The sequence below is a fragment of the Bidens hawaiensis genome, unplaced genomic scaffold (assembly GCF_021521415.1).
Source record: "Bidens hawaiensis isolate Kalapana, Puna unplaced genomic scaffold, B.hawaiensis_p1.1 tig00041292_1, whole genome shotgun sequence".
Taxonomy (NCBI): Eukaryota; Viridiplantae; Streptophyta; class Magnoliopsida; order Asterales; family Asteraceae; genus Bidens; species Bidens hawaiensis.
Window position 1 is genome coordinate 137602 of NW_027497319.1, and position 21813 is coordinate 159414.

Sequence of the window (21813 nt, forward strand, 5' to 3'; positions counted from 1 at the left end):
TTGTATGAAGGGGATGAGGCATTCGCCTGATGTGGTGTTGTATACGACTTTGATTAATGGGTATTGTGGGATTGAGGAAATTGGGGTTGCACATAAGGTGTTTGATGAAATGTTTGAGTGTGGTGTGAAGCCTAATTCGGTTATGTAAAGGGAATGGTGAAATCAAGAGCTTGTCGTTGCCGAAAAGACTCATGAATTGAATAACATAAACTATGGTTTTGCTTATGCACAAATGATAGATTCAGTTTGCAGATATGGTAGACATCATGATGAATCAAGAATTGTTTACATCATGATGAGGCGTGGGATTATTCCAAGTTCCATTTCATACAACTGTATCATCCATGGGCTTAAAAAACCAGTGGATGTTTAAGAGCTTTTCATTTGTTAGAACTTAGAACAAGGGCTTGAACGGGCTACACGCCCTTGGAAACCACTTACCAGATTCTAATTGAACGTCTTTGCTTAGAGGAATATGATCTTGTTAAAGCAAAAAGGCTTCTTGATATCGCTTCTTGATATCATGCTGAATAAAGAAGCCGACAAGCAAGAGTTTATAATATCTACTTACGAGCTTCATGTCAAATCAAGAACGATGTTTCAACTGAGATTTTGAACACACTTTTTACCATGCTTGAAACAAAATGTCACCCGGATGTGGTTACATTAAACATGGTTATTAATGGGTTGTAAAATGGGAAAAGTTGAAGACGGGATTAAGGTGCTAGACGATATGGTGATGAAAAAGTTTTAGTTTTGTAGTCCAGATAGTGTGACATTTACCACTATTATAAGTGGATTTTTAAGCATTGGTAGAGTAAAAGAAGCTTTGGATATACTTTTTAAACTTATGCCCAACAAGGGTTTGAAACCGAATGTGATACTTATAGTGCTGTTCTTTGCGGTTTGTTTGAGTTGAGTCTCATAAATGAAGCGATGAATGTGTTTTAACTTTTAAGTCAATGAGTGAGCATGGTATGGTTGTTGACTGTACCACACAGGCGACTATGATTGGCGGATTATGTGAATGTGATCGTGTAGATGAAGCGAAGGTGTTTTGGGATGATATTATTTGGCCATCAAAAGTTCACGATGGGTATGCTTATTCGGCTATGGTTAAAGGGCTTTGTTGTTGTGTGAAGTTTAATGAGGCTTGTGATTTTGTTTATGAATTGGTGGATTGTGGAGTTAGGTTAAATGTTGTGAATATGATATTTTGATTGAATGTACTTGTAAGTTGGGTTTGAAGAAAGATGCTTATCAGATTGTTGGAGAAATGGGCTACCTCCTGATCCGGTTACATGGAGGATTATTGATAAATTACGTTAAGCAGAGGACATTAGAGGCTGTTTATGAGGAAGGTTATCCAAACAATAAAAGGGTGATTTTTTAGATTGTAAATTATCTATGATTTTGCATTACAATGTAGTCCAAACTCCAAGTTTGTATTGTGGTGTTGGTGTTGCACCCAATTTATAGGTCGATTGAATGTTAGATTAATATTTCATGCAGAGCACACTTATTTGAACTGTATATTTAGGCAATAATTCGGGGGGGGGGGGGGGGGGGATATGAAATTTTGATGAATTTGTGTTAACTTTCTTTGTTTTTGCATCATTAAATTTGTGGACTTTTAGAACATGATGAAAAGGGCCCTTTTATAAAGTTAAGAGATTTTATCATGCAAAAAAAGGAACCCCGTTATACTCTACGACCAGGTATAAAGTTTTAAAAGTTAAGATTTTAATCATGTAGAAATACAAAGGCACACATCAGGTGCATGGGGTGAACATAAGCGCGTCTTAGGGCCTTGTGGCGGTGCCTCATGTACTTCTAGGTCAAATTTAGTTAGAATTATTGTTTTTAGGAGACGGCTATGTAAACAACCAAAGTATATATAACAAATGAGAGAGAAACAACTTTTGGTTGTAAGTAGAACTTTTGGTTGCTTTGGTCCTTGGGGACCCAAACGCCTTGAAGGCTTGAAGTGCCTAATGTATTTTAAACCAAGAATACAAGTTTAGGGACTTGTATATGTATGTAATAAAAAATCCATAGGGTTTTTTTTTTAATTAATGTTTTTTTTAAGACCAAATAATATTAAAAACTAAAAAGAACCACTTACGAGATAAAAACAGCTTAAATATCAGATATATGAAAAATACAAATGAAGTTAAACGACCAAATACAAGAAATTCAAACCAATTAAAAAAGGGAAATTCACGAAGTTGAGCCGGCACCACATCTACTATTCTAATCTTTTTCATTAATAGTTACATATTTTTATGTTTCTTGCAGTACGACATGAAGTATACATTATTATCTTAAAGCAATTTTCCTTAATAAAATATAATATGGTTTAACACAAACCAATAAATTCAAACTCTTTGTTGCACGAAAATACAATACGACTATCTCCAATGCAAAATCCTTTGGAGGATCTTTGGCCTAGGTTAGGAATTTGATGTGTTGTTATTACTTATATATCCAAATCTACCCTATATAATAAAGGAAAGCACTATGGGACAGCTGTCTCCTCCATAATCACCCAGATTTTTTGTTTTCCCGCTCATCACTTTAGGGTTTATTTTATTTATTTTTCTTTTTTTTTCACGGGTTATCAGGAATCAACATCTTCACAGTTCCTTTTCTCATCTCTACCAAAACCTTAATACTGGCTATTTGATTAATTTGTTTGATGTCGATGCTCATCGAGAACAATCTGAAAGCTTCCCTTTTGAATCTTCCTATGGAAGCCAGCCACCACAAAACAAAGAGAAAGATTGCAATTGAAATTCAAAATACTCTATCTCAATATCCACAATCTCCCTCATCATCTACATCGAAGATCTAAGGTATGTTTTCATTCATAGTTTTGTCAAAAATATATTTTTTGTGATTTAGGGTTCTCTTCAAAGTATTGATATGCAACTAATATCCAAATGTACTTTTCTTCACAAGTACTGATTTAGGGTTTACTGTTTTCTTGTAGCAGCAATACGGGTTTCAGTTTTATTTTGGTTGTGATTTATCGGTCAAATCACGATGTTTTCACTTGCAACCAGCCAACCAGTATTGCAGCTACAACGGCTCAATAGCATGGTAAAAGACTTATACTCAAACATGAAATTGGAAAGGAGTTTAAGCAGCAGACTACCTACATAGGCTATAACATGATAACAAGATTATTTCATATTATTTTTTTTTATCAGGTAAGCATATTAGTAAACTTTTATAAGGCACTTTTGGCTATTAAAAGTAATATATTATGAAAAATAATATTTACTTGGGATACAAAAACTAAAAGTTTGATGAAGCAGAAGCATACTGAAATAATGAAGATTGACTTGAAGTGGGTACTTTTTTTTATAACGGGTCAGGTTTTACTAAACATTTTCTACTTTTGCTACTTAATGACCTATGTTTCATAACTTCTCTTTTGTAGTTCTTGAGTTATTGGCTTGATTTGCCACATAGCGTCTATTGAAGTCTAAAGAACGACATCCAAGGTGTGAATCGTGTCGTTTTTTCTTTCGAGTTTGAATAATGAGAATCATTCTTGGTTGTTTTAAATAGATCCAGTTCATTTTTTTGGTTTATTATTTGAGTCCATTGTTGTGGGAAACTATTTTTAATAGATATTTCATTATCGGGTTTTGCATTATTTTTTAGGTATGATGCTTCTATAATTGGGATTCGTTGTGTTTTTTTTTATTTTTTTATTTTGGGTGTTTAATGTTGCCTATTTAGTTTTTTGCCACCTACTTGCTAATTATAATTTTAGGTTTTTAGTTGTTTAGTGACGCTGGTAATTAGGCTTTGATTGAATGTTAATGTTGCAACTAATTGGTTACTTTTGAAAGGCGGTGTATTGTTGGTTCTTTTGTTATATACCCGCGTCTTATTTTTATCTATTATCGTTTCGGTCATGTAATGGCCTTATGTTTATAGTCTTTCAACTCCATGTTATTTGCTAACTAGCTTTGTCATTATAATATGTCAAGGAACAAAAACCTAGAACAAGTGGGTTTATTTTGATTCAATGGAACTAGAACAATTGCTACTATAGCTTACATGTGGGTTGAGTCAGGAGATGAGTTAAGAGGTGAAGTTGGTTTACCTGTTCACACTTTTGTTGTTATTTAGTTTTACGTTTGAATATGCAACAGGTTAGTAAACTATAGTGAAGACAGAGATGTTTGTTTTGCCAATGAAAGTCCCTCAAATATGAAAACTTTTCTAATATAGGTTGTTATTACGAATGTTCATCTATTACGTTACATGTCATATGGGCCTTAGTACAAGTATTTGTTTTAGTTTACAGCTTTTGGTTTTCCTATCTACATGTGTTTGATTTCTAGGTTTCTATATGTATACTAGCATAAACTATAACTACACGTTGACTTATTAAGGTTGCAATTATTTCTATATTTTAACATTTTTGAGTTTTTGTAATAATATGCAGATTTATTTTATAAATGGATAGCGTTGATTGACATGGGTATCTCATAAACATGCAGGACCTTTGATTGCTTGAAGTATTTTTACCACAAGATTTACAAGGTATTTAGCGTTTTCAACTAACCGGAAGCAGCCTCTCTATCCCTATGGGATAGAGGTAAGGCTGTCTACATCTTACCCTCCTCAGACCCTACCATAGCATTGCTATTGGTGGGATATACTGAGTACGATGATGATGATGATGATTAGCGTTTTCAAGTTTTATTTATAAATCTGTTGACTTGGCTTATAAGTTCTAAGTATTTTAACCTCATCATATTTTTTTTAATTTACTTTGAAATAAACTTTAAATTTATGCAGATTTTTTTTCTAAATGAAAAAATCAAGATCATTAATGATTAACGTGGGGCGTTACATGCTGAAGAGGTATTTTCGAAAACTACTTTTGTATCTGAACTTTGCGTAAAGTTCACTCTAAGTTTTATTACTGTATAGTATGATTGTATAATTGTCATGCATTTTTTGGATCTACACAATTTGAGATAATATTGTATGCAAGTGGCAGTGGGTCGGGTTCATATTTAGTCTAAAATAAGTTCATGTCAATGGTTTCTTAAGTAAAACGAGTTCGGGTTGACACATGTTACGATCATAATGAGTTGGGGTTGAAACGAATTTCATTAAAAGCGTACAAATTGGTTCGAGTCAAAAAGGGTTATTATCAAAGGGGGGCTTTAAATATACCAAAAGTTTTTATTTGGTATACCAAGTCAACCCTATTAATCTACTACTAATCATATCAATCATCATTTTTATTCTATTTTATTTAAGTATAACTACTAATCATTACATAATAATTATTTAAACTACTAATATCTATTTTTTAATTAGGTTTTTTTAAAGACTATTGTAATTAGTTTTTTGCAATACTAGTATTAATAATAGTATATTAAATATTTTATTATACAATTATGAATATTACTAGTCTTCTTAAAAGTACTCAAATATATAAATACGAAAATACAAGTTCATTATGAATGTAAAAACACTAAAATAATTAATCACTTAAATCCACAAACCCACTTTCAGGACGATAAAGTTGGCTGCACAGTTCTAGACGCGACTTATACATTGTTTCCCACCTAACTGCAGACCGGCTAATATTGTTAAGATTCCAATAAGGCGTGATAACAGGCATTGGGGATTCTCCTTGTAACTCTACCATGACATAATGGGTCTCACCAAATACTAAAGCAATTGTAAGAGCTCTGTGATGTTGACTTTCTTCTGGACCACTCCAAAATGGGAAAATAGTGGTACTGCCTGACATGCTTAAAGAATGGATGATAACACCAAACCTATTGGCAATCAGAACACCTGCCTCAAGCATTTTCATCCAGTGTTCTTCTGGACAAGGTGACCCAAAAAAACACAAGTCATGATACAATGAATTTACATCCCTGACAAACATATCTTTATAAATATCGTATCGATTTTGTAACTCTTCTCTCATTTGCTGGCGAATGTACTCATAAGATTTTTCTTCATCAAGTCCGAGGCAAACAGCTATTGCTCGAAATCCACAGTTTCCATCGCCTTTAACATTCTGTATATTTGTTATATATGGATGAAATACTTTTGGAATATTGCTCATTATATTGGAATCATTCAACTGTGGCATTACATTTAAGTCTATCATGTATGAACGCTCAAAACATTCACCCGGGACTTCATTCAAGTCTATCAACGGTTCACTGTTCAGGTCAAATTCGAATGAACTATGTCTGGCTGGCTCCTTAATCGGATCAACAAAATTGGGCACATTTGAGCAACTATATCTGGCTGAACAAAATTCAGCACGCCTTTTCTGTTGTGACTTTTTCAAGCTTGGCCGTCCACGAGTATTTTTCTGAACTCGAGGTTCCTGAATATCAGTTGTACCTTGACCGACACGTCTTTTTTGTTGTGATTTCTTCAAATTTGGTCTTCCACGAGTATTTTTCTGAATTTGAGGTTCTTGAATATCTGTTGTACCGAGACCTATTATGTCCTTCAGCTTTCTTAACCAACTTTTTTCCCAGCTTTGGACTGCTTGTTGAAGTTTTCTTTAAAATGTTTTAGTTCATTCTCGCAACTAACATCGTCATCTTGGACAGTTGTTGAAGGTACAAAATCTAGCTTCCTCCAAAAGATATCAATCGAATCCAAGGAAATACATTGACCTATGTTAAAATATAAATAAGTAATATATTAACAATTTTATAGAATCATTATTAAAAAAATCTGAACTAATATTAAAATAATCAATCAGATTATACTTACCTGAACTAATATACATTGAAAGTTCGCAAGCACATGATAACCCACAGCTGTTGCGAAGTCGACAACCACAATTTGAAGAGTCTACTTGAAGATTCTTCCAGCTTTCATGGTCCGCAAGAATTATATCGAGAGCTTCATTTGAAACAAAACCGCACAATAGTTTAAAACATCGTATATTGTGTTGATGTATGCGAACAACTCTGCTTTTCTCAAAACTTTCTTTGATTGATGTATGTTGCGACTGCACGAGACGATTAATACAACCCACAAATTTATCCAAACAACATTTTGAAGATTTCAAATATTTTTTCAATACCGTATGCTGGCTTTCTACTCTATTGGTTGTGTTATTTCCAAAATTGAGATGTTGATCAATCCAGACAGACACAAACATCTCCTTGTATTTGTTCAACCAATTTTCATTTACATATTTTAAAACACCTGAAAAAGTAATTAAACTTATAAGAGATATATAAAAAGAAAAAAATATATCGGGGCGTAGAAAACATACGTGGATATTTTATTAAGAATGACTGAAGTTGCTTGTAATTGTCTGTGTAAGAAACCAAAGTTGTAGAATCTTCTAGTAACTCCCATAATTTTAGAAAGTTGTCCCAATCACGTGCTGACCTGATAGATTGCCTACAGTTCTTGAATATGTTGCGACTAATGTGCCATCTACAAAGTAATTGAGTAGCATTCGGGAAAACTTCTTTGCATGCATTCACTAAAGCCAACTCCCTGTCTGTAAGTATAACACGTGGGTGCATACACTTGTCTAATGTTAACTTTAGACAGTTTAAGACCCATGTATAGCTTTCTATCTTTTCATTTTGCATGAAGGCAAAAGCTATGGAAAATGTCTTGTTGGTCGAAGTTACACCAACAATCTGAACAAAAGGCATATTATAGCTGTTTGTTTTGTATGTGGCATCTATAATCAACACGTGTGGGAATGCACGCCAAATATCGAATGATATTGGATGAACGAAAAATAAATTTTCTAACTCGTTTGAACCAGTTGTAGTAAATTCATAAACATAACCATTAGAATGTAAAATAGACATGAGAACCTGCATCGGATAATTGCCTGCTTGCTCACTCATGCGAATTTTAGTGCGTGCATTGTAAATCGTACTGATTGTAGATGCATTACTTAGGTTCCTCTCCTTCAGTATCGATAGAATATCACGTGGTGCCACATTCATCCTTGTCAATTCTGCAACCAAACTAAATTCATCATCAGTTAACCGCTTAGCATATGGATGGCCTTCCATATGCTGTACAGGTGGATGGTTATGTTCATCACATATCATCGTTAACGTCCAGGAATTATATTCTATTGAATATTTCCCTTCTAATTCGAATGGGCAGTCAGTTTTTTTTGTGCCAGAAATTTTACTTGAATCCTTAACTTTATATTTTCCGCCACGATCACACATGATTACAGCTTTATACACGAACCCATTAGGATATTTGTTCGATCTTTTAGTGACGACGACAACACCAAGAGAGCGTGCCAAGTTTTGTACCCAATTCATCAATTCTTCATGGGACCCGAACACCTAAAAATTAATAAAAAGTTAATAAAAAGAATAGATAATACACTTAATAATAAAAAGTTAATAAAAAATGTGTATATATAAGTTAATAAAAAAGAATAAATGATACACCTAATAATAAAAAAGTTAATATAAGTTAATAATAAAAAGTTAATAAAAACATGTGTACATAAGTTAATAATAATAAGAATAAATTATGCACCTAATAATAAAAAGTTAATAAAAACTTAATAATATATTAGTTAATAAAAAAATAAATAATACACTTAATAATTAAAAGTTAATAATGTATATATAAATTAATAATAAAAATAAATAATACACTTAATAATAAAAATTTAATTATATATATATATGTAAAAGTTAATAAAAGATATAACAAATGAAAGTTAATAAAAAACATTTTTATATATAAGTTAATAAAAGAGGTAAAAAAACTAGTAAAAATAAGTATAAGTTATGAAAGTTGGATTCTTTATTTATTAAACTAGAAATAGTTAAAGGATTGTAATGTTAATAAAAACCCCTTCGCCGCCGTCGCCGCCGTCTCCACCGTCGCCACCATCTCCGCACCGCAGGATACCCGCGCCATCGTCTCCTTTCTTCGCCGTCTCTGTATTTCGCTACCACCACCGAGCTCTCCGTCGTCTCCTCTTCTCCACCACCGTGGGTTTTGGTCACGGCGTCGTTTCTGTTTGCGAGCGTCTCCGTCGTCTCCGTCTTCACCGCCACCACACCTAGCCCTATCTCGTCGTCGTTCTTTGCTATCGGACGCCTAACCCTTCCCCGTCATGGCCGCCGCCGTCGCCGCCGTCTCCACCGTCGCCGCCATCTCCACACCTAGCCTTTCTTCTTCAAAACCTCTTCTCTGTCGTCTCCTTTTCTCCACCACCGTGGGTTTTGGTCACACCACCACACCTAGCCCTATCTTCGTCGCCGTCTCCGTTCTTCGCTACCACCGCCGGCGATATCGAAACCCTAACCACCGTCTACCACCACGATTTTGAAAGAAAACCTAACCCAACACTGATTATACCTGATGAGTGAAAAATTGTGGTGTAGTCATGATAAATTCGTTATATGCCATGGTAAGAAATCGAATATTAGTTTAGTTTAATCCTAAGAATTTTGTTATTGTTATTGTTAAATAATATTGAATCTGTTCATAAATTTTCAACTGTATTTTTTGTTTTGTTATGGTATAAATTTTCAACTGTATTTTGGGTTATGTAAAGATTTAAATTTTCATTGTTTTCTAGGTTTACAAATAAATGCTGACAACTGTTGGTTTTCAGTTTGACAGAAAGTAAATTTTCTTAAAAGTCTTTGACTTTGGTATATTTAACAGAACCCTTATCAAAATGAGTTCGGGTCTAAACAAGCTGTTTTAAATTATAGTACTTTTCTTTAACTTAAAAGTCAAAATTATTATTTTTGAATTCTTAGTTATTATGTTAGTTTGAATGGGCGGGTCAGGTTTATTTATATATATATATATATATATATATATATATATATATATATATAATTAGTTCCTCTTTAGCTTAGATCTCTCAGACACGACAATTTTAATGTTTTTCAGTTCATATTACCTTATAGTTGCCAAAGTTTTCTTTAAAAGAGAAGAGATTCATAGTGACAATTTAAAAAAAGAAACGTCAATCTCATTGTTCTTTAATGAACTGTTAATTAGAGATCATTGCACTTGAGTTTCAAATTATCAATTTTAAGCAAATAGCCACAATCTAAAATATCCAAGTCTACCCTTTTCACAAATCAACCGGTCATAAGTGAGTGACTCAACTATAACATCTCTAACTCTGAATATTATGTTGTTTTTGTGGTCATGTGTTATGTGCTTATATGATCACATGACCAATTTGAAGGCCTGGGATTGATTTGTAGGAAAAAAAATTCAATTGAGGTTGATAATGTTGAAGGTGAAGATGGAGGAATCGGTGGCTGATGAAGAGATTAGATTTTTAATTGTTTGTGTATAACTTTTTATTGTTAGTTATTAGGTGTAATCAAACATTGAAATTGTAACATGTGAACTTTTGCACTAAAATTGTATAATAACTTGAATATTAAATTGTATTATTTATACTTATTATATATATTATTTTTACCGACCAAAGAAATATATATATAAGATTTGCGTCTAAGAAAAATATAAATCTGTGTGTGTATATATATATGGTTATTTAATATTAATATTTTATACTACTATATTTGTTTAGTGTCTACATTTATTTAGATTTACATTTTACTTTTTTAACTCGTGTGGTGCACGGGTCTCTAACCTAGTAATTAAGTATATTAAACATGAAACTCTTCATGAACGGGTTGAAATGTTGAAGAACTTATAAAAGTATAAGTAATTAATTAAAAATTCTAAAGAACAGATAAGAACAGGTTGTGTTGACGCACCAATGCTAACGATAATTCTTTTCTTCGTCCTCATTTTCTAAATTTAAAAATAACCAATATATTATACATGAATCCTAATTATTATTTAGTAGCTATTTTTTTCCTTCAAACATAAACTGAAGGATACAGTTTACCAAAGCAATTTATAAAATAATGAAATGTGAAAGAAACCTCACGGCTTGGTCTTCCCATCGACCCAAAATTGTGGGTTATTGTATAACTAGGTTAGTTACTCGTGTGATACACGGGTTAAAAAAATATAAAGATGTATTATAAAGTTGAATAAATTACAAATTACAGAAGAAAAAAATTACATGATAAAGATATCATACATCTCTAAAAGTTTCTTTATATCATACAACATTTATAGTCGTATTTGAAATTTTGCCATCTTCATAAAAAATTAGTATATGAATTAAGAAGCATCTTATTTTACCATCATCATAAATATAAATAATTAAAAATATATTTGATTGGTAATAAATTAAGAAACATCTTGCATTGTATCAAATACTACATAGATAGCATAAATTTATATATAATTCATAATTTTCTAAATACATCCTTGTATATAAACCCCATGTAAGACAAGTTGGGCAATGATCACCAATGATTTTGTCCATTCAACTTTTGACACCTAATTTATATAACGAGTTATTGTATGTTAGGACACTGGTAATTGGGAAATTGATGGTCGTGTAGTTATTGGTGTAACCTAGGGCGGTATTAGATTCACGTCAAAGTGAACATCGTACCACAACATCGGTATGGTTCACATACTTTTGGCTAATAGAGTCAAACTTTGATTCGAGCTATATGCTTACTGTCACACCCAAACCTAAGGCTTAATGCCGGGGCGTGATCCGATTGCTCACAGCTCGAAGATACTATCATAATATAAATGTGATAATATCTATTTAATTATTTTAATTCAAATGTACACACAATAATCAAATACAACAAACAACTCAAATAAATAAATATAACAAGTTTAAATCCATGTTTGTCTTCATTATAACCCTAAGGTCTTTCTAAGTGTCTATACTTCAACTTCAAGCAACCTGCATATGCGTAGAAAATGGAGTTTTGTCAACAAACATGTTGAGTGAGTTTATCACCAATTTTCGACACAAAAGATAATGTTAATATAATAAATAAGCAAAACATAATAAATGCAATAATAAAATCAAACCATGAGCAAATAAGTTGTCGACTAAACCATTTCCAAGCGAATCGGGCGCCGGTAAATCAACCATGAGCAAATAAATAGAGTAAGACCGTTGCCAAGCGAATCGGGCGGTGGTCAATAATGAGAACCCTCTTCAAGGGGATATGTCAAGCGATTACATACAAAGACAAATATGCACATAACAAGTAGATTTGATTAATCACACACAATTACACGTTTGCTATCTTTGATATATATATATATATATATATATATATATATATATATATATATATATATATACATACACGCATATGTCCCCAAAATGTTGTGAAAACTGAGTAAAATAGGGGAATGATAAAACTCACTTTAGATGAAAGGCAAGTGATTAATAAATACGATAAACGAGTTAACGAATAAGCAAATCGTCCGCTACGCGTCAAACGAGATTAATGATCACAACCTGAACTTTGTGATATGAAACTATAAATAAAAAACGAACTTAATGCCGCTGGAATCAATCCAAACGGATGAGTAGAACTCTAGTTATGTTGAATTAAACGTTTAAGCGAGCTGGTACTGACCAGAATCCGAACAGCGAGTCGGGAGTCGGGTTTTGGTCAGTAGCCTTAGAATCACATTACGAGAATAAAAGTCTTCTGGACCGAACGTTGGATCCGACCAGAAGTGTGAGAAAAAGATAAGTCAAAGTTGTTGACTGTTTTACCCTTTATCAGAAATATTTTTAATTAATTATTAATAATTTTTAAAATAATTTAGAATTTAAAAATGTATTTCTCTTTTTTATACACCTATTTTGCTATAAATATTAGTAAAATTATAATATTTGACGTATATATAATGTCCAAAAATTATTTTTTTATGTTTACTATGTTCGAGTACTCCCCGAGTACACCAAACTCCCCCGTCAACAACCTAGCGACTTTTACAATCTTGGAAGTGCATAACATCCTATACAACTCGCTTATCAATCTTACACAACAGTTGGAATACGACTCGTATACTTTTAAGACGATTAGTATGCTTCATTCTATGAGCTATATTTGCCGTATCACATTACATACGAATCATATACTTATAAAAGTCATAGCTACTAAGACCGGGTGTAGTGCGCTGTGCCCACCCAAAAACCCCCAAAACGCCCGGGAACACCGGCCCGGGGTGCTTTGAGCTATTTGATAGTGGGGAGCGCTTTCCACAATGTGCTGGAAAAGGGGGGGGGGAGCTGATTGATGATTTTTTATATATATTTTAAGTAAAACCTTATATTATCTTACTATACTAATAAACAAAAATAATAATGCTTAGTTGTCCTAACCATAATCAATCCCAGCATAAAATTCTCACTTAATATTCTAATCTCTCTTCTCTTTAATCCATGCTATCCATGGGTCATGAGTGAATGGGTTGACCAATGAGTTACAACATTTCCAATATATTTCAAGATATTATTCACACATTAATGACCATTTACAACAATTTAACATCTAAAATATAATTATGCTCAATATATGCCTTACTTTTTATTAAAGAAATCAAAATTTTTTGAACAATAAGGGCTCGTGAATTCAGTTTGAATTATGCAAAACTTCTCACTTCATATATATTAAGTTTTAATTATGCCATTTAATTTTTCAGTTAATGTGATTATTTAATTTAATTTTCTAAACATAACCATTCTAAAAAAATTTAAATATTAAAACCATGATTAATTATACCTAAAAATTTCTAGTCCTACAATTCATGTTTTTTGATGAAAGCTTATAAATCCAATTTTTTTGCTTTTTGAAAACAGTCAATTCCGGTTTTTTGGATTTCATAAACATTTATCATATAATCAATTTCATCAAAAGAAATAGAATCATATAAAAAAAAATTCCTTGCAGTATTAAACTCTTACACATATACCAAATCATTCTATGTGCTTCTATTTTTTTGATTTATTATTGTTATGAATCCGTTTGAATCTATTTTTACTGCTTCTTCGAACTCATAGCAATATTTAATTTATTTCTAGGTAATATGAATGCAAATTTAGATTTTAGACTTCTTATTGTTTGTATTATATATTTAATTTCTTTTTTACATTTAATTTTGTGTCTTTGTTTCAAGTAATGGACTTTATTATTCTTTTTTTCATTTGACAAATCCTGTGTAATACACGGGCTCAAAAACTAGTAATAAAAATCTAACTAACATATTAAAGCAACACAATTTTGTCCACATATCCTTCACCTTGGTTGTCCACATAGGTTTTCATGTCATCAATCTTTCATAAATCTAATTTCCACATATTCACAATAAAATTTTAATCAATGATATTGATTTTTTTATTTTTGTAACTTATTAATGTAATTATAATTATTCTAATTAATATTATAATTAAAAAACTTATTAAATTTACTTAGTTTAAATTGTTCATCGTTCTTCTTTATAAGACACATGCTTCGTTCAAAAATCATAACACTCCCCATCGTTAGTAACCAGACTCTTTGCCTCATCTATAACCGGTTCTTCATGATTTGTCGGTTTCATAGTCCAAACAACATCAAATATGTTCATCGTTTGCAATTATCAGGTATGATTATATTTTAGTGTTTAATCGATTTTTGTGAAGAACAACATCAAATCGATTCACTATTATTGGATTTAGGGTTTAACTGCATGATTTTTTATACTAACGGTTAATAGATTTGATATTTAATCTATTCCTATTATCGATGTATGTTTTAATCTATTTAGGGTTTAAATGTATGATTTTTTTTAAGTTATTGGTTAATCGATATTATGTTCAATCTGTTTATTACTTAAAATTATGTTTATATATTTGTTTTTAACGCCTAATTTGACTACATGTATTAGATTCCTCATTTTTCATTATGTGGGCATCTAGTAAGCAGGAGATCTCATTTTAAGGATTCATGTGAATGATGTAGTTCAAGTACACATAAAGGTTGTTTGCAAAAAAACTTGGTTTTAAATGTGAATACTCTTCATATGATCAGGTATGTCTAGCGGTTTAATTCATGTAGACTAAGTATTCGTATGACTTTGACCTAATTGTTTAATTTTTTTTCTAATGTATCTGTGTTTAAATTTATATAATGTTAATTTTTGTTGTATTTCAGTTATTGTGTATGAGGCATGGTATTTTAGATGTTGATTTAGTTAGACGATTTACTTTCGATTAATATGTGTTTTTTGTTCTCATGTTATAAGTTATAAAGATGTTTTAACTTTTTATTTATCTTTGTTAGTATTTATATGTTTTTGTATTTGAATTAAAATAACAATTTAATGTCTCATAATTTATGTAAATGTATCATTTTTTATATAAATATGACATTTGCATTTTACTAAATTAATAATATATACATATATATGACATTTTAAATATGTTCTTCCGTGTGTAACACGGGCATTATCCTGGTAAAATAATAATATCACACCACTCTCCCCAAAATCACCCCATCAAAGTTTTGGAATTAGATTTCAAAGGTTCAAACTACCAAGGTGAATATTACTAGCCGGCTGAACCAAACAGGGTTATAATAAAGCAGCATTCAAAGGAAATAAAATTTTATTTTGAAAATTGAAAACCCAAAATGGCGAAATCTCAAAACCTGGCAGCAGATGTAACCCAATTGATCGACCAACTCGAACGCCACTGTTTAGCTCCCGATGGATCTCTAGTCACCAAATCACTCTACAACGATCTCCAACTTGTAATTTCATTCTTCAATTTCCACATATATATTTTTTTATAATTTTGTTTCAATTTGTTGTTATTGTTTCAGGCGCGAGAAGAAATGTCCAGAGAAAGATTGCGTTATCTGGAAGCCATGGTAATTACATTAAAAATTAGGTTTTTTTTTTTTTTTAAATTTTAATTTGGGGATTATTGATTAGATCTGTTGTTATTATGTAGGCTATATATTGTGAAGCAATTGGTATGGTGGAAGATTATCAACAGGCTCTTTCAGTTGCGAATCTTCCCGGTTTACATTCCAATCTAGGGCTCAACAATTCTCCTCAGGTGTAATTTTAAGCTTAAAATAGATATGCTTTTATAAAATCTTTATGACATTATTATTAGAATGTAAATGAACCAACAAAGAAAGTCAAACAAAAGTTGACTAATGAACATAAATGAACGCAAACGGACGAACATAAGCGAAATTAAATTAACGAATGTAAACAAAGTTCATGAACATAAATGAACGAACGATACACGTGTTCGTATTTGTTCGTTTAACTAATTGAACAAAAAGTTTGTTCATGCTCGCTTCTTTATTAAGTACATGGACATAAACGAACTTCCCGCCTAACGATTTACGAGCGTTGCACTGAATGTTTGGTTCAGTTACAGGCCTAACGTTTTATGTTATCTATACTTGGCAAGGTTTGCTATGAGTGAGATTGTACTGAGTATGCTTGTTTGTTTGTAGATAAACTAATTAGAAAATAAATATCTTTAAAGGTATCAGGTCAAACAGGTCAAACACGAGAACTCACCCAATTGGCCAAAAGTGTATTTTGAACGAATAAAACCTCGTAAATCATATTATCAAAAGCATATTGTTATCAAAGTAATATGAATTTTATAACCGTATTTGACATTTATCATGAAATTTAAATGTTTCCACAAAAACTGTATATTTTTTACATTTTAGTATCGTTTTCAGGTGTACGAGGCGCTTAAGCACCGATTGGTTGTTGCAGAAGTGGCTCAAAGGCTAAGACTTCCTTTAATTTCCAAAGACGGTGAGGTCCAGGAGGAAGAAATAGAGAAAATGAGTGTATTATCAAGAAGCTCACTTGATAGTGCAAGTACCAATATCACAATAACTTCAAACTCAAGTAATTACACAAACATGTCTTCAATTAACAACACGAGTGCTAATGATGTTGGAGATCCTACAGTTGGTGGTGTTCCTAATCGGTTTCTTGGAATAACGCCTGCTTATTTGTGGCAAACTCAGGTCCAACATGAACCATTGGCCATGGCAGGCTGTGATTGTTACTTTTAATAATATATATTACTTTTATTATGGGTTGAGTCATTAATAACAAATGCAACCCATTTGTTTATTCGTGTCAGAGACATAAACCCTAAAACAAAGTTGAAACTATATAACCTGAGCACAACCCATTTATCTTAATGGTCACCAGGTTGACATGTTGGCGGGTCGTAAACGGGTTATATATAGGTTGTAAACGGGCTAAATTGGTTGGAGGGTTGTAATTAATGGGCTAAACAGGTCGTAAATGGATTGACGGGTTGACCTGTTTGATTAAACTTGTTGATGGGTCAACCTGTTTAGTCAAACAGGTCAACCTGAAAACTTAAAACGACCCGTAGGTACCCGTTTATTAAACAGGTTATTGGGTCGTGTTAGGAATTTGACGAGTCAACATTTTTAATTAAACGGTTATTGGGTCGACATCTTAATTAAACGGGCCAACCCAAACACAACCTGTTTAATTAAATAAATCAAACCAAAGAGGACCTGTTTATTAAACGAGTCAGATAACCCAAAACTTTATTATCTCTGTCTCATATCAGGATTTGCCACCCCTTGCTTATATGCGTTATTTTTGTTTTATCTTAATTTACTTGTTTACAAGTTTTCTCATTTTCATAGGACGTTGCAGAGTATCAAATGCCACTTCTCCGTGAGATTGAGTTTCGGTTAAAGTCCAAATGTGACAAGTTAGCCGATGCTTTTATAGACGACTTGGGTTAGTCCTTCACTAAATATCATGCTAATGTGTTATAAAAATCTGCTAAACTTTATAAAAAAATCTTCTCTACTGCAGATAAATCAACTGGTAATCAAAATTCAAGTGCTCGGCTTCCAGAAAGGTTTGCAATTTTCTTTATTATTATTATTATTATTATTATTATTCTAACTACCATTTCTATTATTAAATTTAAACACTCTTATAATATTTCAAAACAGGGTAAAATTAATTATTGAAGAGATTGAAAGGGAAGAAGGTGCTTTACGCGAAGACTTGTATTCTGCTGACCGAAAGTTTGCAGAATACTATAATGTATGTAATAATCCAATTTAGAAGTGATAAATTTGACCTGCTTTGACTGCACCAAAAAGTTACCCAGTTTACCCCTTACCCAACCTGCCCATTTTGCAGTTTCTAATAGTTAGGCCTGTAAACGAACCAAATGTTCGGAACGTTCATTAACCTTATTGTTGGAAGTTTGTTTATGTTCGTTCATTAAACAAACGTACATGGACAGAAGTTTTATTGTTCATTTAGTTAAATGGACTAAAATGAACACGTCTTGTTCTTTCATTTATGCTCGGGGACATTCGCTTTACGTTTGTTCTTGTAGGTTCGTTTATGATCGTTCGTTTGCACTCATTTATATTCGTTACTTGATGCGTGTTTAAGTTCGTTCGTCAATATATTCATTTAAATTGTTTAGGCACAGTACATTGTTGTTTACATTTACTTTTATTTGGTTTTAGCTCAACTAAGTTTTTTCATATACGCTCAATTATGTTTGTGAACCATTCGTTTATACTGTTAATGAACGGACATAAACTAACACAAACAAGTTCATTTTCTTAACGAACAAACAAGAAAACTCCGTTCACATAATGTCCGTGTTCGATCGTTTGTTTGGTGAAAGTAAAATGAACGGATCGGTTCATTTACAATCCTCTTTAAGAATAGTAGAATTTATATTTTCAATTATTTACTAACGTAAAATCTTATTTGTTTTCAAAGGTGTTGGAGCAGATACTTGGTGTTCTTATTAAACTTGTAAAAGATTTGAAGTTGCAACATCAACATCATTATGTAAGCAAACTGTTTAATTTTATATGCTTATTTTTCTTGGATAATAATTACATAATATATGTAAAAAATGTCTAGGATGAACTACAAAAGACTTGGTTGTGCAAAAGGTGTGAAACCATGAGTGCTAAATTGAGGTAATTTCCAAATTGATTACTGTTTTATAGCAGGGATAGTTTGGTAATTTCACAATTGTTTTGGTTATTTTTCAGAGCGCTCGAACATATTCTCCTGCTTGAGACTTACACACATGAGTCTGTTCCAGCACTGCATAAGATAAGGTGAAGAAGATTGTTTATTATATTATTTACTCAACTTGATTTTAAAAAAGTTTTTTAAATATAACTTATGTTTATAAGTTTTATTCCTTGTGACAGGAAATATCTAGTTGAAGCTACAGAAGAGGCTTCACTTGCATACAACAAAGCCGTACGTTTGGCTTGCATAATTTTCACATTGTTGATTATTATAATTATCTTTATTATTTATGTTTTTTAGTTTTTTTAAAATATTTGACCTACTGTTTACAGGTAACACGACTTCGCGAATATCAAGGGGTTGACCCGCACTTTGACACAATCGCAAGGCAATACCAAGATATCGTGAAGGTAAGTAGCATGATCATGTTGCACATTTGTCATTATTGCTATTACTTATGGTAATATAAAAGTGATAAGAAAAATGAAAGGAAAATAAAGAAAAAGGAAAAATAGAAAAGTTGTGAAAATTACACATTTTGTCCTTTAATTATAAGGACAAAATGGTCATTTTTAAAAACTAACAGAAAAAGTTAACACGAGTTAGTGGAGAGGACTTGTCCTTTAATTATAAGGACAAAATGGTCATTTTTAAAAACTAACAGAAAAAGTTAACACGAGTTAGTGGAGAGGACTAAAAGTGTGACAACATATAACTTCGGGGATGTTTTTTTGTGCTTATTGAAGCTATAAGGCACTATCAACAAGTTACCACACACATGAAGGACGAAAACTATAATTTACACTATATTATTTTGTTAGGATTTTTGTTCTGTTTTGAGCAGTGGCGAAGCTTGACTCAGTATATAGGGCCCTCCCGATTGTCACAGGCCCTGTTTTTTTTTTTTTTTTTGGGGGGGGGGGGGGGTTCCTTAGAAGCTTCACCAATGGTTTTGAGCATCATTAAAATGCCTTACAAAGATCCAAACAGGACACAAGTGAAAAAAAAAACCAAAACAAAACAATTGTTTAATGACCTAAATGTACAAATATTAGTATGATGCCAGAAACGGGACAGATGTGACGGTATGTTGGTATTTTATGAAAATAAATAAACTTACACTTAACAAAGCTCTGAAAGAGTTGGCGAATGTGTTGTTGCAGAAACTTGAGAATATGGAGTGGACTATTCGTCAAGTTGAAATGGATCTCAGTCGTCTACCGAGCTCATGATTTATTCACAATCTTTTGGTTAACATTGTATTTTTTATCGAGTTGTATGTATTTTAATACAATGGATGAATTTGATGCCTAGTTGTATTTTGACAAGAGATGAATGAAAGTATATTTTGAAGATGCATTGTTGGCTTCATATCAATGGAAGATGAAAATGTTTTAACTTCTTATCATTGCACAGAATTCTTCATAATTGATTTTACCGTCCTGCAAGAATCAAGAATAGCCTGTTTGATCATTATTTAATGTGCGGGAAATTTTATTTTACCTAGTATTAACCAAGTTTTTCAAATGTTTTAGTAAGAGGGTGAATGGGATTGGGTTTGAAAATGACTTATTGACTGATTGGTTTTTTCAAAATTTCAATAATTTAAAACACAAATGTTTGGCATTAATAAAAATGCTTTTTATATTAGCGTGGTTTTTTCAAAATTTCAATAATTTAAAACACAAATGTTTGGCATTAATAAAAATGCTTTTTATATTGGCTTTTTGAAAAGGGTTAAAATAATGTTTTTCAAAATCTTCAAAAACCTGGTTTTAAATATATCTTTTTTTTAACCAATCTACCTTCACCCTTTACCCTAACAATTATTCCCAAGAAAATTATAAAATTTGTAAAAGCTATTTATATTATATATTTTGTATTCTTTTATATTATAATTTTTGTCCAAAAAAATTGTTTTAATATATAAGAATGTCATTTTTTTTTCATTTTACATGAATAATCTTAGTTAAACACTTAAAAAAAAAACTTATTCACTTGGTTTTCCTACACAAAAGCTAATCCAAACAATTTTTTTTAAAAAAAAACTCCTTTCGAAAAAGTCACAAGTCAATATGCTCTTTTAATAAAAAAACACTTTTGGAATTAAAATAAGCAATCCCCAACATCTACTAAAATCACTTAAAAAGTTTTTGTTCATTAAAGACACTCAACTTTCATCAATGTTGCGTGATGCAGTTAATTAGAAAGGTCTAGTTAAAACATGTTACTACTACATAAACATTGAGCTTTAATTAACCACCCATTAACAAAAATATATTATGGGTTTAGTTAGTTTAACAAAATATTTAAAAACAAAAAAAAATGGCTGTTTGTTGTTGAGGGTGGGCCCTATATTGAGCCCTTTAGACGATAGCAGGTTAAAGGGGAAAGTGTTTTTGCCCTACGTGGTATAGCAAGTGTTAACATGTCTATGTGGCATGCTTCATGCCCACTTTTGTTACTCTACAACGAATGGTCTAAGTGTTATGATCTTGTGAATTTTTTTTATAAATGTTGAATTTTAGGTCACTCAAATGGAAAATGTGTGAATCGTAGTTCTTATTTAGTGATTACTTATCTTTTCAATTAAGTTTGAAGCAGAAAATAGTGAAGAAAAAAAAATTCAATAAATAATAATCGAATTTCATATTTGTCTAATTTAAATCAAGTTAAAAAGAAAATAATCACATAATAGTAACTAAGATTATTCATATATAATTTGGTTCACTTATTTAAAAGATTTAATAAATTATAAATATAATTTAATGAGATTATAATCCTTAACAAAAGTTGAGTTGAGTGACTTTAAATGAACAAAATTTT

The 21813-nt window shown here is 31.6% G+C and overlaps 2 protein-coding genes and 1 pseudogene across 2 annotated transcripts; 2 read left to right on the plus strand and 1 right to left on the minus strand.

Moving 5' to 3' along the window:
• Nucleotides 1–13: 13 nt before the first annotated feature.
• Nucleotides 14–1329, plus strand: LOC143592842 (uncharacterized; annotated as a pseudogene).
• Nucleotides 1330–5518: 4189 nt separating this feature from the next.
• Nucleotides 5519–8099, minus strand: LOC143592843 (uncharacterized). Its single transcript, XM_077072656.1, has 4 exons — nt 7295–8099; nt 6784–6915; nt 6528–6683; nt 5519–6486 (listed from the first exon to the last, which is right to left on the minus strand). The coding sequence occupies exons 1-4, from the start codon at nt 8097–8099 to the stop codon at nt 5519–5521; spliced, it is 2061 nt and encodes a 686-aa protein (XP_076928771.1).
• Nucleotides 8100–15563: 7464 nt separating this feature from the next.
• On the plus strand, nt 15564–20312 carry LOC143592850 (AUGMIN subunit 4-like). Its single transcript, XM_077072661.1, has 13 exons — nt 15564–15689; nt 15762–15809; nt 15893–16000; nt 16650–16970; nt 17610–17706; nt 17785–17830; nt 17928–18021; nt 18721–18792; nt 18868–18926; nt 19002–19070; nt 19167–19218; nt 19320–19397; nt 20151–20312. Exons 1-13 carry the CDS (start codon nt 15570–15572, stop codon nt 20217–20219), a joined length of 1233 nt encoding a protein of 410 aa, XP_076928776.1. The 5' UTR covers nt 15564–15569; the 3' UTR covers nt 20220–20312.
• The last annotated feature ends 1501 nt before the right edge of the window (nt 20313–21813 follow it).

Coding starts and splice junctions, on each gene's coding strand:
- LOC143592850 (XM_077072661.1), top strand. CDS start 15,570: ATGGCGAAATCTCAAAACCTGGCAGCAGATGTAACCCAATTGATCGAC. Junction 16,971..17,609: donor AACATGAACCATTGGCCATG/GCAGGCTGTGAT, acceptor TCATTTTCATAG/GACGTTGCAGAGTATCAAAT. Junction 17,831..17,927: donor AGTGCTCGGCTTCCAGAAAG/GTTTGCAATTTT, acceptor ATTTCAAAACAG/GGTAAAATTAATTATTGAAG.
- LOC143592843 (XM_077072656.1), bottom strand. CDS start 8,099: ATGATATGTGATGAACATAACCATCCACCTGTACAGCATATGGAAGGC. Junction 6,916..7,294: donor ATTCTTAATAAAATATCCAC/GTATGTTTTCTA, acceptor TTTCAAATGAAG/CTCTCGATATAATTCTTGCG. Junction 6,487..6,527: donor CAAAGCTGGGAAAAAAGTTG/GTTAAGAAAGCT, acceptor TCGGTACAACAG/ATATTCAAGAACCTCAAATT.